The sequence below is a fragment of the Macaca nemestrina genome, chromosome 5 (assembly GCF_043159975.1).
Source record: "Macaca nemestrina isolate mMacNem1 chromosome 5, mMacNem.hap1, whole genome shotgun sequence".
NCBI classification, from domain to species: domain Eukaryota; kingdom Metazoa; phylum Chordata; class Mammalia; order Primates; family Cercopithecidae; genus Macaca; species Macaca nemestrina.
Window position 1 is genome coordinate 139,756,150 of NC_092129.1, and position 18,436 is coordinate 139,774,585.

At 47.5% G+C, this 18,436-nt stretch overlaps 2 protein-coding genes across 3 annotated transcripts; one reads left to right on the forward strand and one right to left on the reverse strand.

Annotated features, from left to right (window-relative positions):
* The first annotated feature begins 1,002 nt into the window (after positions 1-1,002).
* PEX39 (peroxisomal biogenesis factor 39) lies at positions 1,003-1,359 on the forward strand. The gene is given in 1 exon segment (XM_024795334.2): positions 1,003-1,359. A coding segment is annotated over 1 exon segment (294 nt). The 5' UTR covers positions 1,003-1,065.
* Positions 1,360-4,550: 3,191 nt separating this feature from the next.
* LOC105489595 (ribosomal protein L7 like 1) lies at positions 4,551-12,751 on the reverse strand. 2 transcript variants are annotated; one of them, XM_071097030.1, is made up of 7 exons: positions 12,600-12,751; positions 11,568-11,673; positions 9,177-9,340; positions 8,044-8,181; positions 6,367-6,476; positions 5,988-6,202; positions 4,551-5,303 (listed from the first exon to the last, which is right to left on the reverse strand). In XM_071097030.1, exons 1-6 carry the CDS (start codon positions 12,638-12,640, stop codon positions 5,994-5,996), a joined length of 768 nt encoding a protein of 255 aa, XP_070953131.1. In that variant the 5' UTR covers positions 12,641-12,751; the 3' UTR covers positions 4,551-5,303; positions 5,988-5,993. The 2 variants fall into 2 exon arrangements, with proteins under 2 accessions (XP_070953131.1, XP_070953132.1); XM_071097031.1 differs by lacking the exon at positions 11,568-11,673 and having other exon boundaries at positions 12,600-12,617.
* Between the last annotated feature and the right edge of the window lie 5,685 nt (positions 12,752-18,436).

The window sequence follows — 18,436 nt, forward strand, 5'->3', positions numbered from 1 at the left end:
CTCTACTAAAAACACAAAAATTAGCTGGGCTTGGTGGCATATACCTGTACCCCCAACTACTAGGGAGGCTGAGGCACTAGGGACCCTGAGGATTGCTTGAACCCAGGAGGAGGAGGTTGCAGTGCACTGAGATCTCACCGCTGCACTCCAGCCTGGGCAACAGACCGTGAGACTCCGTCTAAAACAACACAACACAATACAAAACAAAACAATAATAATAACTAAGAGACTCAAGCCTGTAATCCCAGCACTTTGGGAGGCCGAGACGGGCGGATCACGAGGTCAGGAGATCGAGACCATCCTGGCTAACACGGTGAAACCCCGTCTCTACTAAGAAATACAAAAAAAAACTAGCCGGGCGAGGTGGCGGGTGCCTGTAGTCCCAGCTACTCGGGAGGCTGAGGCCGGAGAATGGCGTAAACCCGGGAGGCGGAGCTTGCAGTGAGCTGAGATCCGGCCACTGCACTCCAGCCTGGGCTACAGAGCGAGACTCCGTCTCAAAAAAAAAAAAAAAAAAAAAAAAAAAAAAAAAAAAAAAATAATAATAATAATAATAACTAAGAGAGTGGCGTGGCTTGGTGGTGGTGTCACTCCTGAGGCCCCTGGGAACAACTCCAGTTAGGCTTTGTCCCGTGCTGTGGAGCCTAGGATGGGGATTGTCCTCCGCCATGCCTTGTATCGGAATCCTTGCATGCGCTCCCGTGGTTATGCATGAAAATGGGCATGTGCGCGGTGCCAATGCATGTATGGGTCTTTTTGCCCGCAGCAGCGCGTCCGCAGGCATGTTCTGTCCTATGCTAGCCTTCAAGTTTTGGCGCGTCCGTCCCTTCTTCTTTGGCGGGTACGGTGGGCACTCTGGTTTGGCTAAATCGTGGACGCTTCTAAAGCGTTTCTGCAGGGCGCTGGTCAGAGTTCTCAAATGCTCCCCCAGTTCTGGGCCGGCTTGGTACGGTCTACAGCCTCCCTTTCCTTCCCCCGTCCCCCGGTGGTGGTTGCATCCATTCCGCCCGGAAGTGCTCGCTTCCCCGAACTGCAGGCGGGTCAGGCTTCGCGACCCGACATGACATGGAGCGTCCTCGCAGTCCCCGCTGCTCGGCCCCGGCTTCGGTTACCCTGGCGCAGCTCCTGCAGCTGGTCCAGCAGGGCCGGGAGCTCCCGGGTCTGGAGAGACTCCACATCGCGGCGATACACGGCGAACCCACAGCGTCCCGGCTCCCGCGGAGGCCCAAGCCCTGGGAGGCCACGGCACTGGCTGAGTCCCTTCCTCCTCCGACCCACAGGATAGGAACGGCCCCGGCGGAGCCTGGCTTGGCTGAGGCAGCGACTGCACCTTCTTCATGACACACAGCGGGCTCCTGAGGTTCCAGGTCCTTTGCGGCGGCGATCTGGAGGGCGTGGCTACAGGACCCCGTATGCCATTCAGTTACTCATCTTTTATGCTTTGGTCCTGACCTGTCTCAACTGGACTTGCTCCTGCAGCCACTATGGGGGTTTTGCATTTGCATTTCTGGACCGTGATACAGTTAAGAAAAATCCTGTTTCAGTCCTTATATGTAATAAAATATGTAACAAAAGGTTTTATGATTAATTTGGCCCCACAATGATTTTGAAGATACGTTAAAGGAAAGCCCAAAGCATTTTAAAAAGCCAACCAAGAAAGAATAAAATCATGGCTCTTGGAATCAGCTGGATCAGGCAAGGGGCTAGAGACTTAGAGCATTGGAAAGGCTCCCACAGCCACCCTGAAATCAGTCCTTTTATGTTAAACAGGCTACCTGGCTCAGTGCACCTACTTAGTCAACACTAGATTTTACTTTCTCTATAAAAGCTAGAACATACCTAGTATGTGCTGACATGAACATACCCTAACCCACAGATGATGTAACAGGTCTACCTTTTCTCAGAAATAAGGATTGTCTCACAACTTGTTCAACGAATTAGTGTCATGGTACATATATAGAAGTGCACAATTTTTGTAACATCTTTTATTTGTATACAATTATAAATTACAAACTTGTTTTATCAGAATTTTTTTTTTAAATTTATTTTTAGTCAACTTACTCCCTTTTATTTACCAGCAGTTTGCTCTGACAGAGTAAATTACAAACTCTTGTTTTGCTTAATCCTTTTAGCCATCATGTCAGGCACACAGGTTGGAGGGTATTAGCTCCCATTTTACGGACAGAGTGGAAACACTGTACTCATATTTAGTGTAAGACAGAGCTGGGATATAAGCCTTGGGATTCCATAGTCACAACTGCTTTTTTCCATAACTTTGTAATACATCATTTTAAAGTAATCCGATTTCACAATGTTTTACAGTATAAGAGTAACATCTACAGCATCTCTTCTTGACAGGTTACCTCTGGAGAGAACCAATCTAGTTACCTCATACGCTGGTACTTTTTTTTTCTGAGACAGAGTTTTGCTTTTGTTGCCTAGGTTAGAGCGCAATGGCCTGATCCTGGCTCACTGCAACCTCCGCCTCCCTGGGTGCAAGCAATTCTCCTGCCTCAGCCTCCCAAGTAGCTGGGATTACAAGCACGTGCCACCTCACCCAGCTAATTTTGTATTTTTAGTACAGACAGAGTTTCTCCATATTCGTCAGGCTGGTCTCAAACTCCTGATCTCGGGTGATCCGCCTGCTTCATCCTCCCAAAGTACTGGGATTATAGGCGTAAGCCACCACGCCCAGCCTAAGCTGGCACGTTTTAAGGCAGTTACACCTCTAACTTGATTTCCCAGCTATGCTTGAGGGTCCCAGGAGCCAAAATTGCAGCCAAACTGATCTGAAAGGACCAGGGAACAGAATGGTCAAACATGTTTCCAAGTTCAACCTAGGCCTGGCACATCCTTGCCAATTGCTCAGATGGCAAGTGAGGGGCAACTAAGTGAAGGGAGTAGCAGGAAGACCCACTTGGGGTGGACACTAATGAAAAACACAATCAGTATCAGATCCACTGTTTGCAGGATTAAAATCCCCAGATGCCCAGTTACTGGTCTACTATCTACTATGTCACTACCAGCAGTACAAAAGGCAATACTTCTGAAGACTAGAATACACAAGGAAAAAATTAAGCTGCCTGCCTGTCTGGGGCCTACCGAGCCAAACAGTGCTAATTTCATCCATGCCAAACAAAATTGTTCATTCCTTCCTGATTTGGGTTTGAAGAAAGTGTGCTGGCTGGGCGCGGTGGCTCAAGCCTGTAATCCCAGCACTTTGGGAGGCCGAGGCGGGCGGATCACAAGGTCAGGAGATCGAGACCACAGTGAAACCCCGTCTCTACTAAAAATACAAAAAATTAGCCGGGCACGGTGGCGGGCGCCTGTAGTCCCAGCTACTCAGGAGGCTGAGGCAGGAGAATGGCGTGAACCCGGGAGGCGGAGCTTGCAGTGAGCCGAGATCGCGCCACTGCACTCCAGCCTGGGCAACAGCGTGAGACTCCGTCTCAAAAAAAAAAAAAAAAAAAGAAAGTGTGCTGATCATCAGAGAAACCAGGTAATTCTATCCTGAAGCCCAGGGGAAGAAATGGTGGGGATTTCTGAGTTAGAGATGGTGCAGGGGGTAACACTATGCCACCATGAAGGGAAAAGTCTATCTTGGTAAACTTTGTTCTTCCATAGGACATGGAACCAGAGTAGCAAGATTAGGGCCTGCATGACCGATCCCGATTAAGAGCAGGACTTCCTCGCATAAAGTACACAAGGGCCGGGCGCGGTTGCTCACTCCTGTAACCCCAGCACTTTGGGAGGCCCAGGCTTGTGGATCACTTGAGGTCAGGAGACTAGCCTGGTCAACTGGTGCAACTCTGTCTCCCTCTCTACTAAAAATACAAAAATTAGCCGGCCATGGTGGTACATGCATGTAATCCCAGCTGATCGAGGGGCTGAGGCAGAATCACTTGAACCCAGGAGGTGGAGGCTGCAATGAGCCAAGATCACGCCACGGCACTCCAGCCTGGGCAACAGAGTGAGACTGTCTCAAAACAGAGAAAAACAAAACCCATAAGGTGCACAGCTATCTGAGAAGGGTCGAAACACCCTAGAGCCGGGCGCGGTGGCTCAAGCCTGTAATCCCAGCACTTTGGGAGGCCGAGACGGGCGGATCACGAGGTCAGGAGATCGAGACCATCCTGGCTAACACGGTGAAACCCCTTCTCTACTAAAAAAATACAAAAAAACTAGCCGGGCGAGGTGGCGGGCGCCTGTAGTCCCAGCTACTGAGGAGGCTGAGGCAGGAGAATGGCGTAAACCCGGGAGGCGGAGCTTGCAGTGAGCTGAGATCTGGCCACTGCACTCCAGCCTGGGCGACAGAGCGAGACTCCGTCTCAAAAAAAAAAAAAAACACCCTAGAACTGCAAGCAAAATTTTCAGTGTAAACATGTTTTCCTGGCGGAGGGGTCCTCATTCTCAAATCCTGAGCTTTTAGGAAAAAGTACTAAGCCAGTTTCAGGTTAGGATACAAAAGCCTCCAGATACACTTAGAGCCAGTCAAGTTTGAGAGCTCTCAAAGCCATCACTGAAAAGTTGGAACATAGACTCACAGCAGAGACAAGTGAACATTTATTTGTATGCCTTTCTTCCTATGTGTATTTCAAGTCTTTTTCAAAACAAGGCCCTAGGACTCTCCAGATTCAATTACGTCTTTGGGCTTGGTCAACTGCTGCAGGAGTCTTAGGGAGCCTTGTACAAATGCTAGAGTGACTCATTTACCAACATTAAACCCTAAGACAGATGCAACAAAGTAGGACTCCTTCCTCCATGGAATGTGCTGATTTCAGACGATGCAGTACCCAATGTAGAAAACACTGGAATTTTTCTTTGGAACTGGAGTGTGATGAGAGATGCTTGCCATGAACATAAGCTATTGTCTTTTCTTTTCTTTGAGACAGAGTTTCGCTTGTTGCCCAGGCTAGAGTGCAAGGGCGTGATCTTGGCTCACCGCAACCTCCGCCTGGCAAGTCTCCTGCCTCAGCCTCCCGAGTAGCTGGGATTACAGGCATATGCCACTATGCCCGGCTAATTTTTGTATTTTTACTAGAGACGGCATTTCTCCACGTTGGTCGGGCTGGTCTCGAACCCCCAACCTCAGGTGATCTGCCCGCTTCAGCCTCCCAAAGTGTTGGGATTACAGGCGTGAGCCATCACGCCTGGCCAGCTACTGTCTTTTCTTTGACCCTTCCTTTCCAGTTTTTGAAGATAAAGCAGGAAATAATCTTCTCTGAAGATACTTGATAAAAATTCCCAAAACAATTAAACACATGCTTCCACTTCATTGATAAAAATTTACCGCAGTTTGACACCTAAAAGCAATAACAACAGCAATAAAAAGTAATTTCAGAGTTAAGATTTCTTCAGCAAAACAGATGATTCACATCTTCAAGTCCTTTTTGAAATCAGTTATTATTATTGGTCTTTCCCCATTTCCATCTAAATGACCGCAGCAGTACAGTTTTTTTTTTTTTTTTTTGAGACAGAGTCTTGCTCTGTCGCCCACGCTGGAGTGCAGTGGTGTGATCCTGGCTCACTGCAATCTCTGCCTCCTAGGTTCAAGTGATTCTCCTGCCTCAGCCTCCTGAGTAGCTGAGACTACAGGCATGTGCCACCACACCCACCTAATTTTTGTATTTTTAGTAGAGACAGGGTTTCACCATGTTGGCCAGGATGGTCTCAATCTCCTGACCTCATGGTCTGCCTGCCTTGGCCTCCCGAAGTGCTGGGATTACAAGCATGAGCACCGCGCCCGGCCAGCAATAGTTTTTAGTTACTCGACATCTTTAAGCCTATAACTCAGGCTATGCATAGCTCCATGTCCTAATCAGGCATTCATTGATCCCAGCAGGTCTCTATCTATTTGTACCAGCCTCCTTTCTCCTTCCAATCTCAAGGTTACTCTTAAATACTAGTAAATGCAAAAAGAATTTGTAAAGTGGCAAGGCATGGCCCATCGAAAGTCAACCAAAGGGCAATTTTCAGCCCTGCCTCACCTGGGTCTAGTTCAGCTGGCGGATGAGCTGATTGATGCGTTCACCCCGATAGCCAGGTGTGCCCATCTCCTTGAGGAAGCCCACTCTATTTTTGGTAGCATGTCGGGCCACTGAGAGGTGGAAAGGGCGCAAGAACCATGAGATCTCCTGGAAATGCTTCCCTGGGAAGGCAATTTCATGAATGAGGTCTTCCAAGCAAATGACGCCAAACTTCCCTAAGAAACACAAAAGCACAGATTCCTTTATCAACATGTATCCAGCATATACTAAGCTGGGCACTCTGGCAGACTCTTGGGACCCCAAGAACACAACCTGAATCTCACAAAGCTTCAAAGACCCTGGCTTTCTGCCCCAGATGACCCTAAGCTGTAGCACTCACCCAGGTGCTCCTCAATCACTGTGTTGTCTGTCAGAGGGATGGTCTTATTCTTGACCTTGGCTTGTCCACGTTTCAAAATGAGTTCTCGGACAGACTTCAGATTTGGAAATCTATGTGGGAAAATAAAGCACAGTTTTCACCAGCACCTGGCACACTACATACCAGTCCTGCAGCCTGGCTGAGGAGAGGTTGGAGAGATTCTCCCACACACCCACTTCTCCCAACGAGCAAGTGTTCTGCAATCACATTCCAGCTGAAATGCTTGGAAATATTCCTAATAAAGAACCGAAGTGATCCCACTTACATAATTAGAAATTTAAATTTATGGATATAAATGTTCACCAGGGAAAATATCACCAACAAAAACAAAACAGAAACAATGTCCTAGCTTAGCTCAGGGGCTAGGACTCTGGCCTTAGGTGACCCTCTAACTCAAGATAGTGCAAGAGTTGGAGATGAAATCCCAAGTTTTTGTTGGGTTTCAATGTTTGAGGAATACTACTCTTTTTTTTTTTTTTTTTTTTTGAGACGGAGTCTTGCTCAGTCGCCCAGGCTGGAGGGTAGTGGTGCAATCTCGGTTCACTGTAAGCTCCACCTCCCGGGTTCACACCATTCTCCTGCCTCAGCCTCCTGAGTAGCTGGGACTACAGGCGCCCGCCACCATGCCTGGCTAATTTTTTTTGTATTTTTAGTAGAGACGGGGTTTCACCATGTTAGCCAGGATGGTCTCGATCTCCTGACCTTGTGATCCACTGCGCCCGGCCTTTTTTTTTTTGAGATGGAGTCTTGCTCTGTCGCCGTGCTGGATTGCAGTGGCGCAATCTCTCTCAGCTCACTGCAACCTCCGCCTCCTGGCTTCAAGCAATTCCCCTGCCTCAGTCTCCCGAGTAGCTGGGACTACAGGCACACACCACCAGGCCTGGCTAATTTTTTTTTGTATTTATTAGCAGAGACAGGGGTTTCACCATGTTGGCCAGGATGGTCTCAATCTCCTGACCTTGTGATCCACCCGCCTCAGCCTCCCAAAGTGCTGGGATTACAGGCACGAGCCACCATGGCCAGCCAGGACTACTACTCTTATACAAGCACTGCCTTTAGCTCTGCTTTAAGACTTCCAAGAACTGATCTCTCCTTGACCCAGCCTTAGCCTACGACGGCACCAGCCCTACCATGGTACTCTTTTTTTTTTTTTTTTTTTTTTTTGAGACGGAGCCTCGCTGTGTCTCCCAGGCTGGAGTGCAGTGGCGTGATCTCGGCTCACTGCAAGCTCCGCCTCCCGGGTTCACGCCATTCTCCCGCCTCAGCCTCCCAAGTAGCTGAGACTACAGGCGCCCGCCACCGCGCCCGGCTAGTTTTTTGTATTTTTAGTAGAGACGGGGTTTCACCATGTTAGCCAGGATAGTCTCGATCTCCTGACCTCGTGATCCACCCGCCTCGGCCTCCCAAAGTGCTGGGATTACAGGCTTGAGCCACCGCGCCCGGCCCCATGGTACTCTTAAGACCCCTACCTACCCCGTGTCCCATGGTTGTTACAGCTACCCACTGATTTCAGGCTGGCTGAGGTCACAGCAAAATGTCCCTTCTACAGCAACATGAGCCCTGGAGAGCAATACCCGGTGCAGCCTGACACACTCAAATAGAAATCTAATGTGAATTCACATGGAAAACCTCACTCACCCCCAGGTCACATAAGGTTCCACTATACGCAGCATTTTTAGGTTCTGGGGGGTGACTTTTACAAAGACACCACTAAAAATTTTCTTTAGGCGAAGTCTTGCAATGGTTCTCTGCACCAATAAACTCACGCCATCAATCCTGAAATGAACAGCAACAGAAGTCAGACAGACTCCCTCCAGTTTATGTCAGTCCAGCAAGCACAACATGCGAGGTCACTACACTGGGTAATCTGGAGTAAGACACAGAGACTGTGCCTTAAAGAGCTCAGTTTAGTGGGAGGGAGTTATGAAAACCAATCCTTTCATGATGTGGAGCAATGCCTGGAATGCTATGGAAACACAGAGACAGTCCCTGAACTTGTGTGTGTTTCAGGGGCTGAGGGAGTGGTGGTATGCAGGTCTACGCATGTCCAGCTAAGGAAGCTGGATATGCTTTTACGGGCAGTAAAAGCTACTGAAGATTTTAAGTAGAAGAGACAAGACCAGATTTCTTTCTGACAATCACCAAGGGCAGTGTATGGGGTAGATCACAGTATGACACTAGAGGCAAGGAAATCCAGGAGGAAGGTTAATACAATAGTTTAGGAAAAATACGAGCAGTGGTAGAAGGCTACAAAGGACAGAGCTCATAAAAATATGCAAAAGTCACAGGTTTCTGGTTTGGGTGATTGGGTAGGGGAAAGAGCAAGTAGAGTTGCACATGAGGTGGGCAGGGGGTTGCGAAAATTCCACTAACTGAGGAAAAATGTCTCCCCTTCACTGAATATGCTTCATCCACTCAGCCTTGTTTCAGTTCCTAGAATGATGCCTTGCTTTCCCCACCTCAGGACTTCAGCACATATGCCTGGAAAGTCTCCCAACACTGGTGAACGCCTTTCACATCTTTCAGGTCTCAGGTAGAAGTTCCTGCTTTAGAGAGGGTGTCCTCAACCCCTTCTCCCTAGTGAGCACTTATTTTCAAGTCTATCTGTCTAAGGTCTTCCAAATATTGCAGACTAAATTGTGCTCTACCCTGACATCCTAGCATGACTTGGCTGAGTGGCTTGGGGCTTACCATCTCCCTAGAAAGGGGTCTAAAGCTTAAGCAACGGTTTGCCCCAGCCTCATGCAATTAGAAAGACACCAGTTCCTTACCTTTCGATGCGTACAACAAAGGCCAAGGAATGTTTGTCTGGCAATTCCAAGGCATGAGGTTTCACTTCTAGTCGTCTGAGACGCACCTTGTCACGTTTCTGCCGCCAGGAATCATGTAGGAATGATTCCAGTCGCTTAAACCTGAGCCCTTTTCCTTTCCTCTGCTACAGAGAAGACAGACCATCATTATCATCTTGTGCCTCCATACATTTTTACTTTTAGAACAGTAATTCATGAGTGACAACTGATAGAGCTTATTTCCCCGTGTTCTACAATGCAGAGCAAAGCAATATTCTCTATTTTCATATAAGGGAAAAATGAGAAACCAAAGTAAAGGTGGAGTTGAGTAAACTTGGGAATTACTGGGAAAAATAATTAACAAACAAAAAATTAGTTTGCATGATATTAATCAATGCTTACTAACAAGCTTCCTTAAACTCAATGCCAGCATTTGCCTGCAGGTGTTAAATATTTGCTAAAGGACGACATACACCATATACACTTGGTGCTCTGCATCTGTGATTCAACCAACCCCAGATGGAAAATACTTCTGAGGAGCACATACACAGTGGCTCACCTGTAGTCCCAGCTACTCAGGAGACTGAGGCAGGAGGTTCTCTTGAACCCAGGAATTCAAGGCTGCAATGAGCTATGATCCTGCCACTGCACTTAGTCTGGGTAACAGAATACCTCACTCCTCTTTTTTTTTTTTTGAGATGGAGTCTCGCTCTGTCACCCAGGCTGGAGTGCAGTGATGCGATCTCAGCTCACTGCAACCTCTGCCTCCTGCGTTCAAGCAATTTTCCTGCCTCAGCCTCCCAGGTAGCTGGGATTACAGGTATGTGCCACCACACCTGGCTAATTTTTATATTTTTAGTAGAGATAGGGTCACCTTGTTGGCCAGGTTGGTCTTGAACTCCTGACTTCAGGTGATCCACCTGCCTCAGTCTCCCAAAGTGCTGGGATAACAAGCGTGACCCACCATACCCGGCCAAAGACCCCACTTTTTTTTTTTTTTTTGAGACAGGGTCTCGCTCTGTCACTCAGGCTGGAGTGCAGTGGCACAATCTTGGCTCACTGCAACCTCCGCCTCCTGGGTTCAAGCGATTCTTCTGCCTCGCTTCCTGAGTAGCTAGGATTACAGGCACATGCCACAGTGCCAGTCTAATGTTTTGTATTTGTAGTAGAGATGTGGTTTCACCATGTTGGCCAGGCTGGTCTTGAACTCCTGACCTCAAGTAATCCACCTGCCTCGGCCTCCCAAAGTATTGGGATTACAGGCATGAGCCACTGTGCCCCGCTGACTTCTTAAAAAAAAAAAAAAAGAAAAAAAAAAAAGAAAAAACATTCAGGGGAAAAAAATGAAAAAAAAAAAAAAAAAAACAGTAAAAAGTAATACAAATTTTAAAAATACATTATGTACACTGTATTAGCTATCAGTAACCCAGGCCAGGCAGGATGGCTCAGGTCTATAATCCCAGCACTTTGAGAGGCCAGTGGGTGGATCACTCGAGGCCAGGAGTTTGAGACCAGCATGGCCAACATGTTAAAACATCTCTACTAAAAATACAAAAATTAGCCGGTGGCCATGTGGGGTGGCTGATGCCAGTAATCACAGCACTTTGGGAGGCCGAGGTGGGTAGATCACTTGAGTCCATGAGTTCCAGACCAGCCTGGTCAACATGGTGAAACCTCGTCTCTACTAAAAATACAAAAATTAGCAGGGCATGGTGGCACATCCTTGTAATCCCAGCTACTTGGGAGGTTGGCGCAGGAGAATCGCTTGAACCCGGGAGGTGGAGGTTGTGGAAAGCCGAGATCACATCACTGTACTCCAGCCTGGGAGACAGGTGAGACTCTGTCTCAAAAACAAAACAAAATTAAATTAAATTAAATTAAAAAAAAAAAAAAATTAGCCGAGTGTGGTGGCTAATTTAGCTAAAATTAGTCACATGCCTGTAATCCTAGCTACTTGGTTGACTGAGGCAGGAGAATTGCTTGAGCCCAGTAGGCAGAGGTTGCAGTGAGTCGAGACTGTGTCACTGCACTCCAGAACACAGTGAGACTCTTGCCTCAAAAAAAAAAAAAAAAAAAAAAAAAAAAAAAAAAAGCTATTAGGTAATCCAGAGAGAATTTAAATTACATAGGCGGAAGGAGTACAGATTATATGCAAATACTACAACCATTTTATATAAGGCACTTCAGCAGTCTCAGATTTAGGCATCTGTGGGAGTCCTGGAACCAACCCCCTAAGGACACTGAGAGACAACTATACCTGGTTTGTCAAACTGTTGCGGGGAGCTCGTAAATACCAAATGTAGTCCAACACATGCTGGATAAAAATCACCTAATACAAATTCTAATTACTTTATCTTGGTTCCCCACCATTACCTCCTTCTTTGCCAAAAGTGCCTGCTTTGCCTGGGTGGCTTTGAGGGCTTGATAAGCCTTCCTCTTTTTCAGCAGATTTTCTGGAACCAAAGGGATTTTTCTTTGCCTGATGCAGAAAATTGAGATCAGAAATAACATTTAGAAAACGAACACTTGGCTGGGCGCGGTGGCTCAAGCCTATAACCCCAGCATTCTGGGGGGCCGAGGTGGGGGGGGGAATCACCTGAGGTCAGGAGTTCGAGACCAGCCTGACCAACATGGTGAAACCCCCGTTTCTACCAAAAATAAAAAATCAGCTTGGCGGGGTGGCGCACGCCCGTAATCTCAGCTACTCCGGAGGCTATAGCAGGAGAATCGCTTGAATCCGGGAGGCGGAGGTTGCAGTGAGCCGAGACTGCGACACTGCACTCCAGCCTGGGCGACATAGCAAGACTCCGTCTCAAAACAAAACAAAAAAAAACAACAACAAAGAAAACGAACATTCAATGGATTTCCAAACCAAGTCAATATCCTGGGTTTCAGGGAACATTACTGTTTTCAAGTGTCTGAAGAAAGATTCCCCTGAAACCTGCGGTTTCTGACTCCAGGCCTCCAAATGTACCCCTAATATTCACTCATCCCCAATGCCTCGAAAAGTAATGAACCCTTTAGCCTCTGCATTCCTGTAAGTTAACAGGATTTTCACTGCCACAGCTCTTCACAGGCAATAGCAGCGACGAATCTAGTAAAACCCCATGGGGATGGGGTGGGTGCAGACCTATCTGCAGGGTTAATACTTGTCAGGCTGGGTGAATTCAACTGTGGCACTCCAGCCCGCTGCCTGAAGTCAATCCTCGCCTCTCTAGATAACCCGAAATTGACCGCGGTCTCCTCCCTCCTCCGCCACAGCGCTACGGCTCCTCATCCCCACCCTTTGTAAACTGTGGCTTTTTCTATTCCTAGAGCCCACAAGAATCCTCCACCGAGGCATAAACACCGTGGATGGCACCAGATACTCAACACCCAATTCCAGATATTCAGAGCCCCACTCACTCTTGCTCCGCCATCTTTCTAGTGGTGCAGCTACTGATCATGCGCAACCCCAACACATGGGGAAGACAGCACTCGCTGTTTCCTTGACCATAGAGATGTCTGTTCTAACTCACGCTGGAGGACCCAGACAGTCAGCGTTCACTTAGCCGCAGTGAGCCGCTGAGGTCATGCTAACCCCGATTCCTGCCAAAAGTTGCAGCGCTTCCAGGGTTTTTAGAGCCTGTATCATTTTCAAAACCCAGCCCTTTTTTTTTGTAAGTTACAGTTTCATCACAAGCAGCTTGGCTGTGGACAATAAAGTGCTTCCCAGAATGCACCTGTGGCGTCCGCTCTAGCGAAGGCGCCGCACTTCCGGCGCGGCTCTGTGCGTCTCTGAGGAGGAAGACAGACAAATTGCGCGAAACCTTTTCGCTCTGTGGAAAAATTTGGAGGCTATGGTTTTGGCTCTCACATGTAGGTGCAAGTGTTTGTTGAGGACTTAGAGTGGTAAAACAGGTAGCTGCGATTCCGTCAGCTTGGCTCCGTCGATGGATCCTTGAAGACGTTATTTAACCCGTCTGTACTGCGGCTTCATTACCCATAAAATGGGTATACAGTAATAATAGGTCTACCTAATGGCGTTACGAGGATTACAGGAGATTATATAAAGCGTAAAGCGTTTAGCAGTGTCTGTCAGCACTATGTTTGTTACTATTACTGCTGGACCGAAAACTACAACTTGCTTCCTTGCCATCTAAAACTGTTATACAGACCGGGCGCGGTGGCTCACGCCTGTAATCCCAGCACTTTAGGAGGCCAAGGCGGGAGGATCACCTTAGGTCAGGAGTTCGAGACCAGCCTGGCCAACATGGCGACAGAGCAAGACTCCGTCTCAAAAAAAAAAAAAAAAAAAGGAATGAAAATAAAACCCTTATACAGCTGTCATCACCTGGAATATGCGTTCTTCCCTCCCGGTCTATATAAAATCCTGAAAAAGTAGGCCAGAGCCGATGGCTTTCACCTGTAATCCCAGCACTTTGGGAGGCCGAAGCAGGTGGATCACTTGAGGTCAGGAGTTGGAGACCAGCCTGGCCAAGATGGTGAAACCCCGTCTCTACTAAAAATACAAAAAATTAGCTGGGCGTGGTGGCTCGCGCCTAAAGTCCCGGGAGGCGGAGGCTGCATGAGCCCAGTTTGTGCCACTGTACTCCAGCCTGGGCGACAGAGCGAGAGTGTCTCAAAAAAATAAAAAAAATAATTTTTTTAAATTAAAAATCCTGAAAACAACACAAGTCTTATCTCTGCAAACCTCCAGAGCAGCGCTTCTCAAGCATTAATAGTGAATAGGAGTCATCTGAAGATTTTACTAAAATACAGATTTTTATTCAGGAAGCCGGGTGGGGAGTTGATACTCTGCATTTTTTTTTTTTTTTGAGATGGAGTCTTGCTTTGTCCCCCAGGCTGGAGTGCAGTGGCATGATCTCGGCTCTCTGCAAGCTCTGTGTCCCGGGTTCACGCCATTCTCCTGCCTCAGCCTCCCGAGCAGCTGGGACTACAGGCGCCCACCACCATACCTGGCTAATTTTTTTAATTTTTCGTAGAGACGGGGTTTCACCGTGTTAGCCAGGATGGTTTCGATCTCCTGACCTTGTGATCCGCCCGCCTCGGCCTCTCAAAGTGCTGGGATTACAGGCGTGAGCAACCGCGCCCGGCCAATATTGTGCATTTTTAACAGGCTTCAGAATGACACTGGTGCTACTGGTCTATGGGCTGACTAGTAAGACTCTAGTGTCTGGTTTCCCTCAGGACATTATTATATATTTAATATTTCTTCCACACGATACTAGGAGGGCAGGAACCATGACTGCTTGCTCATCACTGATCCTAAGGGTCTAGCACCAATTTCTCGATTTTGGCACTATTGATACTGATACTGGTGGCAGCTAAAGGCTTCGTGTTGCCATGTAACTAGTCCAACCGGAAAGACTGCCATGGGCACAGGTCACTTTCTGATGAATAAGTGTCAGGACAACCCAGTATTCAGGGTCACACACTGAAAGAGGGAGGCTCATTCTCTTTCAGCACCTCACCGTGTGTCTTTGTAAAGAGGCAAAATACAAGGGTCATCAAAGTGTAAGACATTCACTAAATAGTAAACAAAAAAGCAAAAAGTTAAATGTTTTGTGATTTTTCCTGTCTATGGATAAAAGGTAGAGTCTGTGGTATCAATAATATTAAAGGGAGGAGGAATTTTAGGGTTAACAATACTCCAGCCGGGCCCCGATGGCTCACACCTGTAATCCCAGCACTTTGGGAGGCTGAGGCGGGCAGATCACTTGAGCTCAGGAGTTCAAGACCACCCTCAGCAACATGGCAAAACCCTGTCTCTACTAAAAATATAAAAATTAGCCGAGCATGGTGGCATATGCCTGTAGTCCCAGCTACTTGGGAGGCTGAGGCACGATAATTGCTTGAACCTGGGAAGCAGAGGTTGCAGTGAGCCGAGATTATGCCACTGTACTCCAGCCTGGGCAACAGAGCCAGAATCTGTCTCAAAACAACCCCCAAAAAACCAGTACTGCAAGGCTGAATGGGATCGAGGCCAGGATTCAGGAAATGGTTTTCTACTGCCAGCAGATGGTGCTAGGAGAATACTTATTCTCAGCGCCAACGCCATTACTCCACCAGACTGACACAGGGAGAAAGAAAAGAGCCCCACTCTTAAACAATTATTCATTAACTGAATATGTGTTTACTGAGCATTGAGCATGTGTCCTAGATCTTTTTTTCAAAGTGAGGTTACTGAGGTCGGGTGTGGTGGCTCATGCCTGTAATCCCAGCACTTTGAGAGGCTGAGGCAGGCAGATCACCTGAGGCCAGAAGTTCAAAACCAGTCTGACCATCATGGTGAAACCCCATCTCTACTAAAAATACAAAAATTAGCTGGGTGTGATGGTGCATACCTGTAATCCCAGCTACTTGGGAGGCTGAGGCACAAGAATTGCTGCACTCCAGCCTGGGTGACAGAGTGAGACCCTGTCTCAAAAAAAAAAAAAAAAAAAAAAAAAATTCCAATCCTCTTGTGAACTTATCTCTTCTTCATCATGTACAGTTGGGCGGCTGTTGGGAGGATACCAAATCCGAACGTTTCCCTCTAATACTTAAAGTAAAGTAGTCTTTGGAAGATCTTTTCAATTCTTTTAATCACCCTATTGGGAGTGGGTATGAGATGCTAAATTTCTCTGTGATTTTGAATTTTGAGCAGAGTGATGATGGCACAAAGTATGAGATTTGAGACAAGACTTTTTTTTTTTTTTTTTGAGACAAAGTCTTGCTCTGTCGCCCAGGCTGGAGTGCAATGGTATAATCTTGGCTTACTGCAACCTCTGCCTCTCGGGTTCAAGCAATTCTCGTGCCTCAGCCTCCCAAGTAGCTGGGACTACAGGCATGTGCCACCACACCTGGCTAATTTTTGTATTTTTAGTAAAGACGGGTTTCACCATATTGGCCAGACTGGTCTTGAACTCCTGACCTCAAGTGATCTGCCCACCTTGGCCTCCCAAAGTGCTGGGATTACAGGTATGAGCCACTGCACCCAGTTGGGGGCAAAACTTAAGGATTTCCACCTAAGAAGACCTCCTAGAGTTTCTTTGTCTCTATTCTTCTCAAGCCTGGTGGGTTCTTCAATGTTTTCTTTAATTCTTATTCTCCTTACAAAATCCCTTTATGTTGGTTAACTAGAATAATTTTCTGTTGTTTACAACCAAATAATCCTGATTGTAATACTCCCAAACATTTGGGATACAGAATAGGGTGTAAAAAATGTTCCCAGATTTTGTGTGTGTGTGTGTGTGTGTGTGTGTGTGTGTGTGTGTGTGTTTGGGTTTTTGAGATGGAATCTCACTCTGTCGCCAGGCTGGAGTAGAGTAGTACTATCTCGGCCTACTGCAACCTCTGCCACCCGGGTTCAAGCAATTCTCTGGACTCAGCCTCTGAAGTAGTAGCTGGGACTACAGGTGCACATCACTATGCCCGGCTAATTTTTGTATTTTTAGTAGAGATGGGGTTTCACCATGTTGGCCAGGATGGTCTCAATTTCTTGACCTCGTGATCCGCCTGCCTTGGCCTCCCAAAGGGCTGGGATTACAGGCATGAGCCACCGTGCCCAATCCCCAGATTGTTTTTCTTTTCTTTTTTTTTTTTTTTTTAGAGTCTCGCTCTGTCATCCAGGCTGGAGTGCAGTGGCACGATCTCGGCTCACTGCAACCTCTGCCTCCTGGGTTCAAGCCATTCTCCTGCCTTAGCCTCCCGAGTAGCTGGGATTACAGGTGCCCGCTACCACGCCTGGGTAATTTTTGTATTTTTAGTAGAGACAGGGTTTCACCATGTTGGCCAGGCTGGTTTCGAAGTCCTGACCTCAGGTGTTCACCTGCCTCAGCCTCCCAAAGTGCTGGTATTACAAGCGTGAGCCACAGCGCCCGGCCAATTATAGGTATATTTGTATGTAACAATTTTGGAAGCATATATGAAAAAGTGCTGATGGTGGTCTTTTTGGGAAATGGTAGTAGGGTCTGGAATCGGAGGAAAACTTCTACTTTGTGATATGCCCTTTGTTTACCACGTAGGAATTAGTTTAAGAAAAAGCTCTGAGCCAGGTTGGTGGCTGACGTCTGTAATCCCAGCACTTTGGGAGGCCCAGTTGGGCAGATCACTTGAGCTCACAAATTTGAGACCTGCCTGGGCAACATGGTGAAACCACGTCTCTACAACAAATATAAAAATTAGGCTGGGTGTGGTGACTCAAACCTGTAATCACAGCACTTTGGGAGGCCGAGGCAGGTGGATCACTTGAGACCAGGAATTTGAGACCAGCCTGAGCAACATGGCAAAACCCTGTTTCTACTAAAAATACAAAAAATTAGCCGAGCGTGGTGGTGCACACCTGTAGTCTCAGCTACTTGAGAGGCTGAGATGGGAGGATCGTTTTAGCCTGGAAGGGCAAGGCTGTAGTGAGCCAGATCTTGTCATTGCACTCCAACCTGGGCAACCGGAGTGAGACCCTGTCTCAGTAGTTAGATAGGTAGATAAATAGACAGATAGACAGACAGACATGGCCAGGCAAGGCGACTCACACCTGTAATGCCAGCACTTTGGGAGGCCGAGGTGGGTGGATCACTTGAGTTCAGGAGTTTGAGACAAGCCTGGCCAACATGATGAAATCTCGTATCTGCTAAAAAAATACAAAAATTATTTGGGTGTGGTGGTGGGTGCCTGTAATCCCAGCTACTCAGGAGGCTGAGGCAGGAGAATTGCTTGAACCTGGGAGATGGAGGTTCCAGTGAGTCGAGATTGCACCACTGCACTCCAGCCTGGGTGACAGAGTGACTCCATCTCAGGAAAAAAAAAAAAAAAAAAAAAAATCTTGGCCCGGCATGGTGGCTCACGCCTATAATCCCAGAACTTTGGGAAGCCAAGGCGGGCAGATCATGAGGTCAGGAGTCCGAGACCATCCTGGCTAACATGGTGAAACCCCGTTTCTACTAAAAATACAACAGTTAGCTGGGCATGGTGGCATGTGCCTGGAGTCCCAGCTACTCCGGAGGCTAAGGCAGGAGAACTGCTTGAATCTGGGAGGCAGAGGTTTCAGTAAGCCAAGATCACACCACTGCACTCCAGCCTAGGTGACAGAGAGAGACTCCGTCTCAAGAAAGAAAAAAAAGGCTGGGCGCGGTGGCTCACACCTGTAATCCCACACTTTGGGAGGCCAAAGCGTGCGGATCACGAGCTCAGGAGTCCGAGACCAGCCTGGCCAAAATGGTGAAACCCCGTTTCTACTAAAAATACAACAGTTAGCTGGG

Coding starts and splice junctions, on each gene's coding strand:
- LOC105489595 (XM_071097030.1), bottom strand. CDS start 12,640: ATGATCAGTAGCTGCACCACTAGAAAGATGGCGGAGCAAGA. Junction 8,182..9,176: donor TTTGTTGTACGCATCGAAAG/GTAAGGAACTGG, acceptor TGTTCATTTCAG/GATTGATGGCGTGAGTTTAT. Junction 6,477..8,043: donor GAACCTTATGTGACCTGGGG/GTGAGTGAGGTT, acceptor TTTCCCACATAG/ATTTCCAAATCTGAAGTCTG.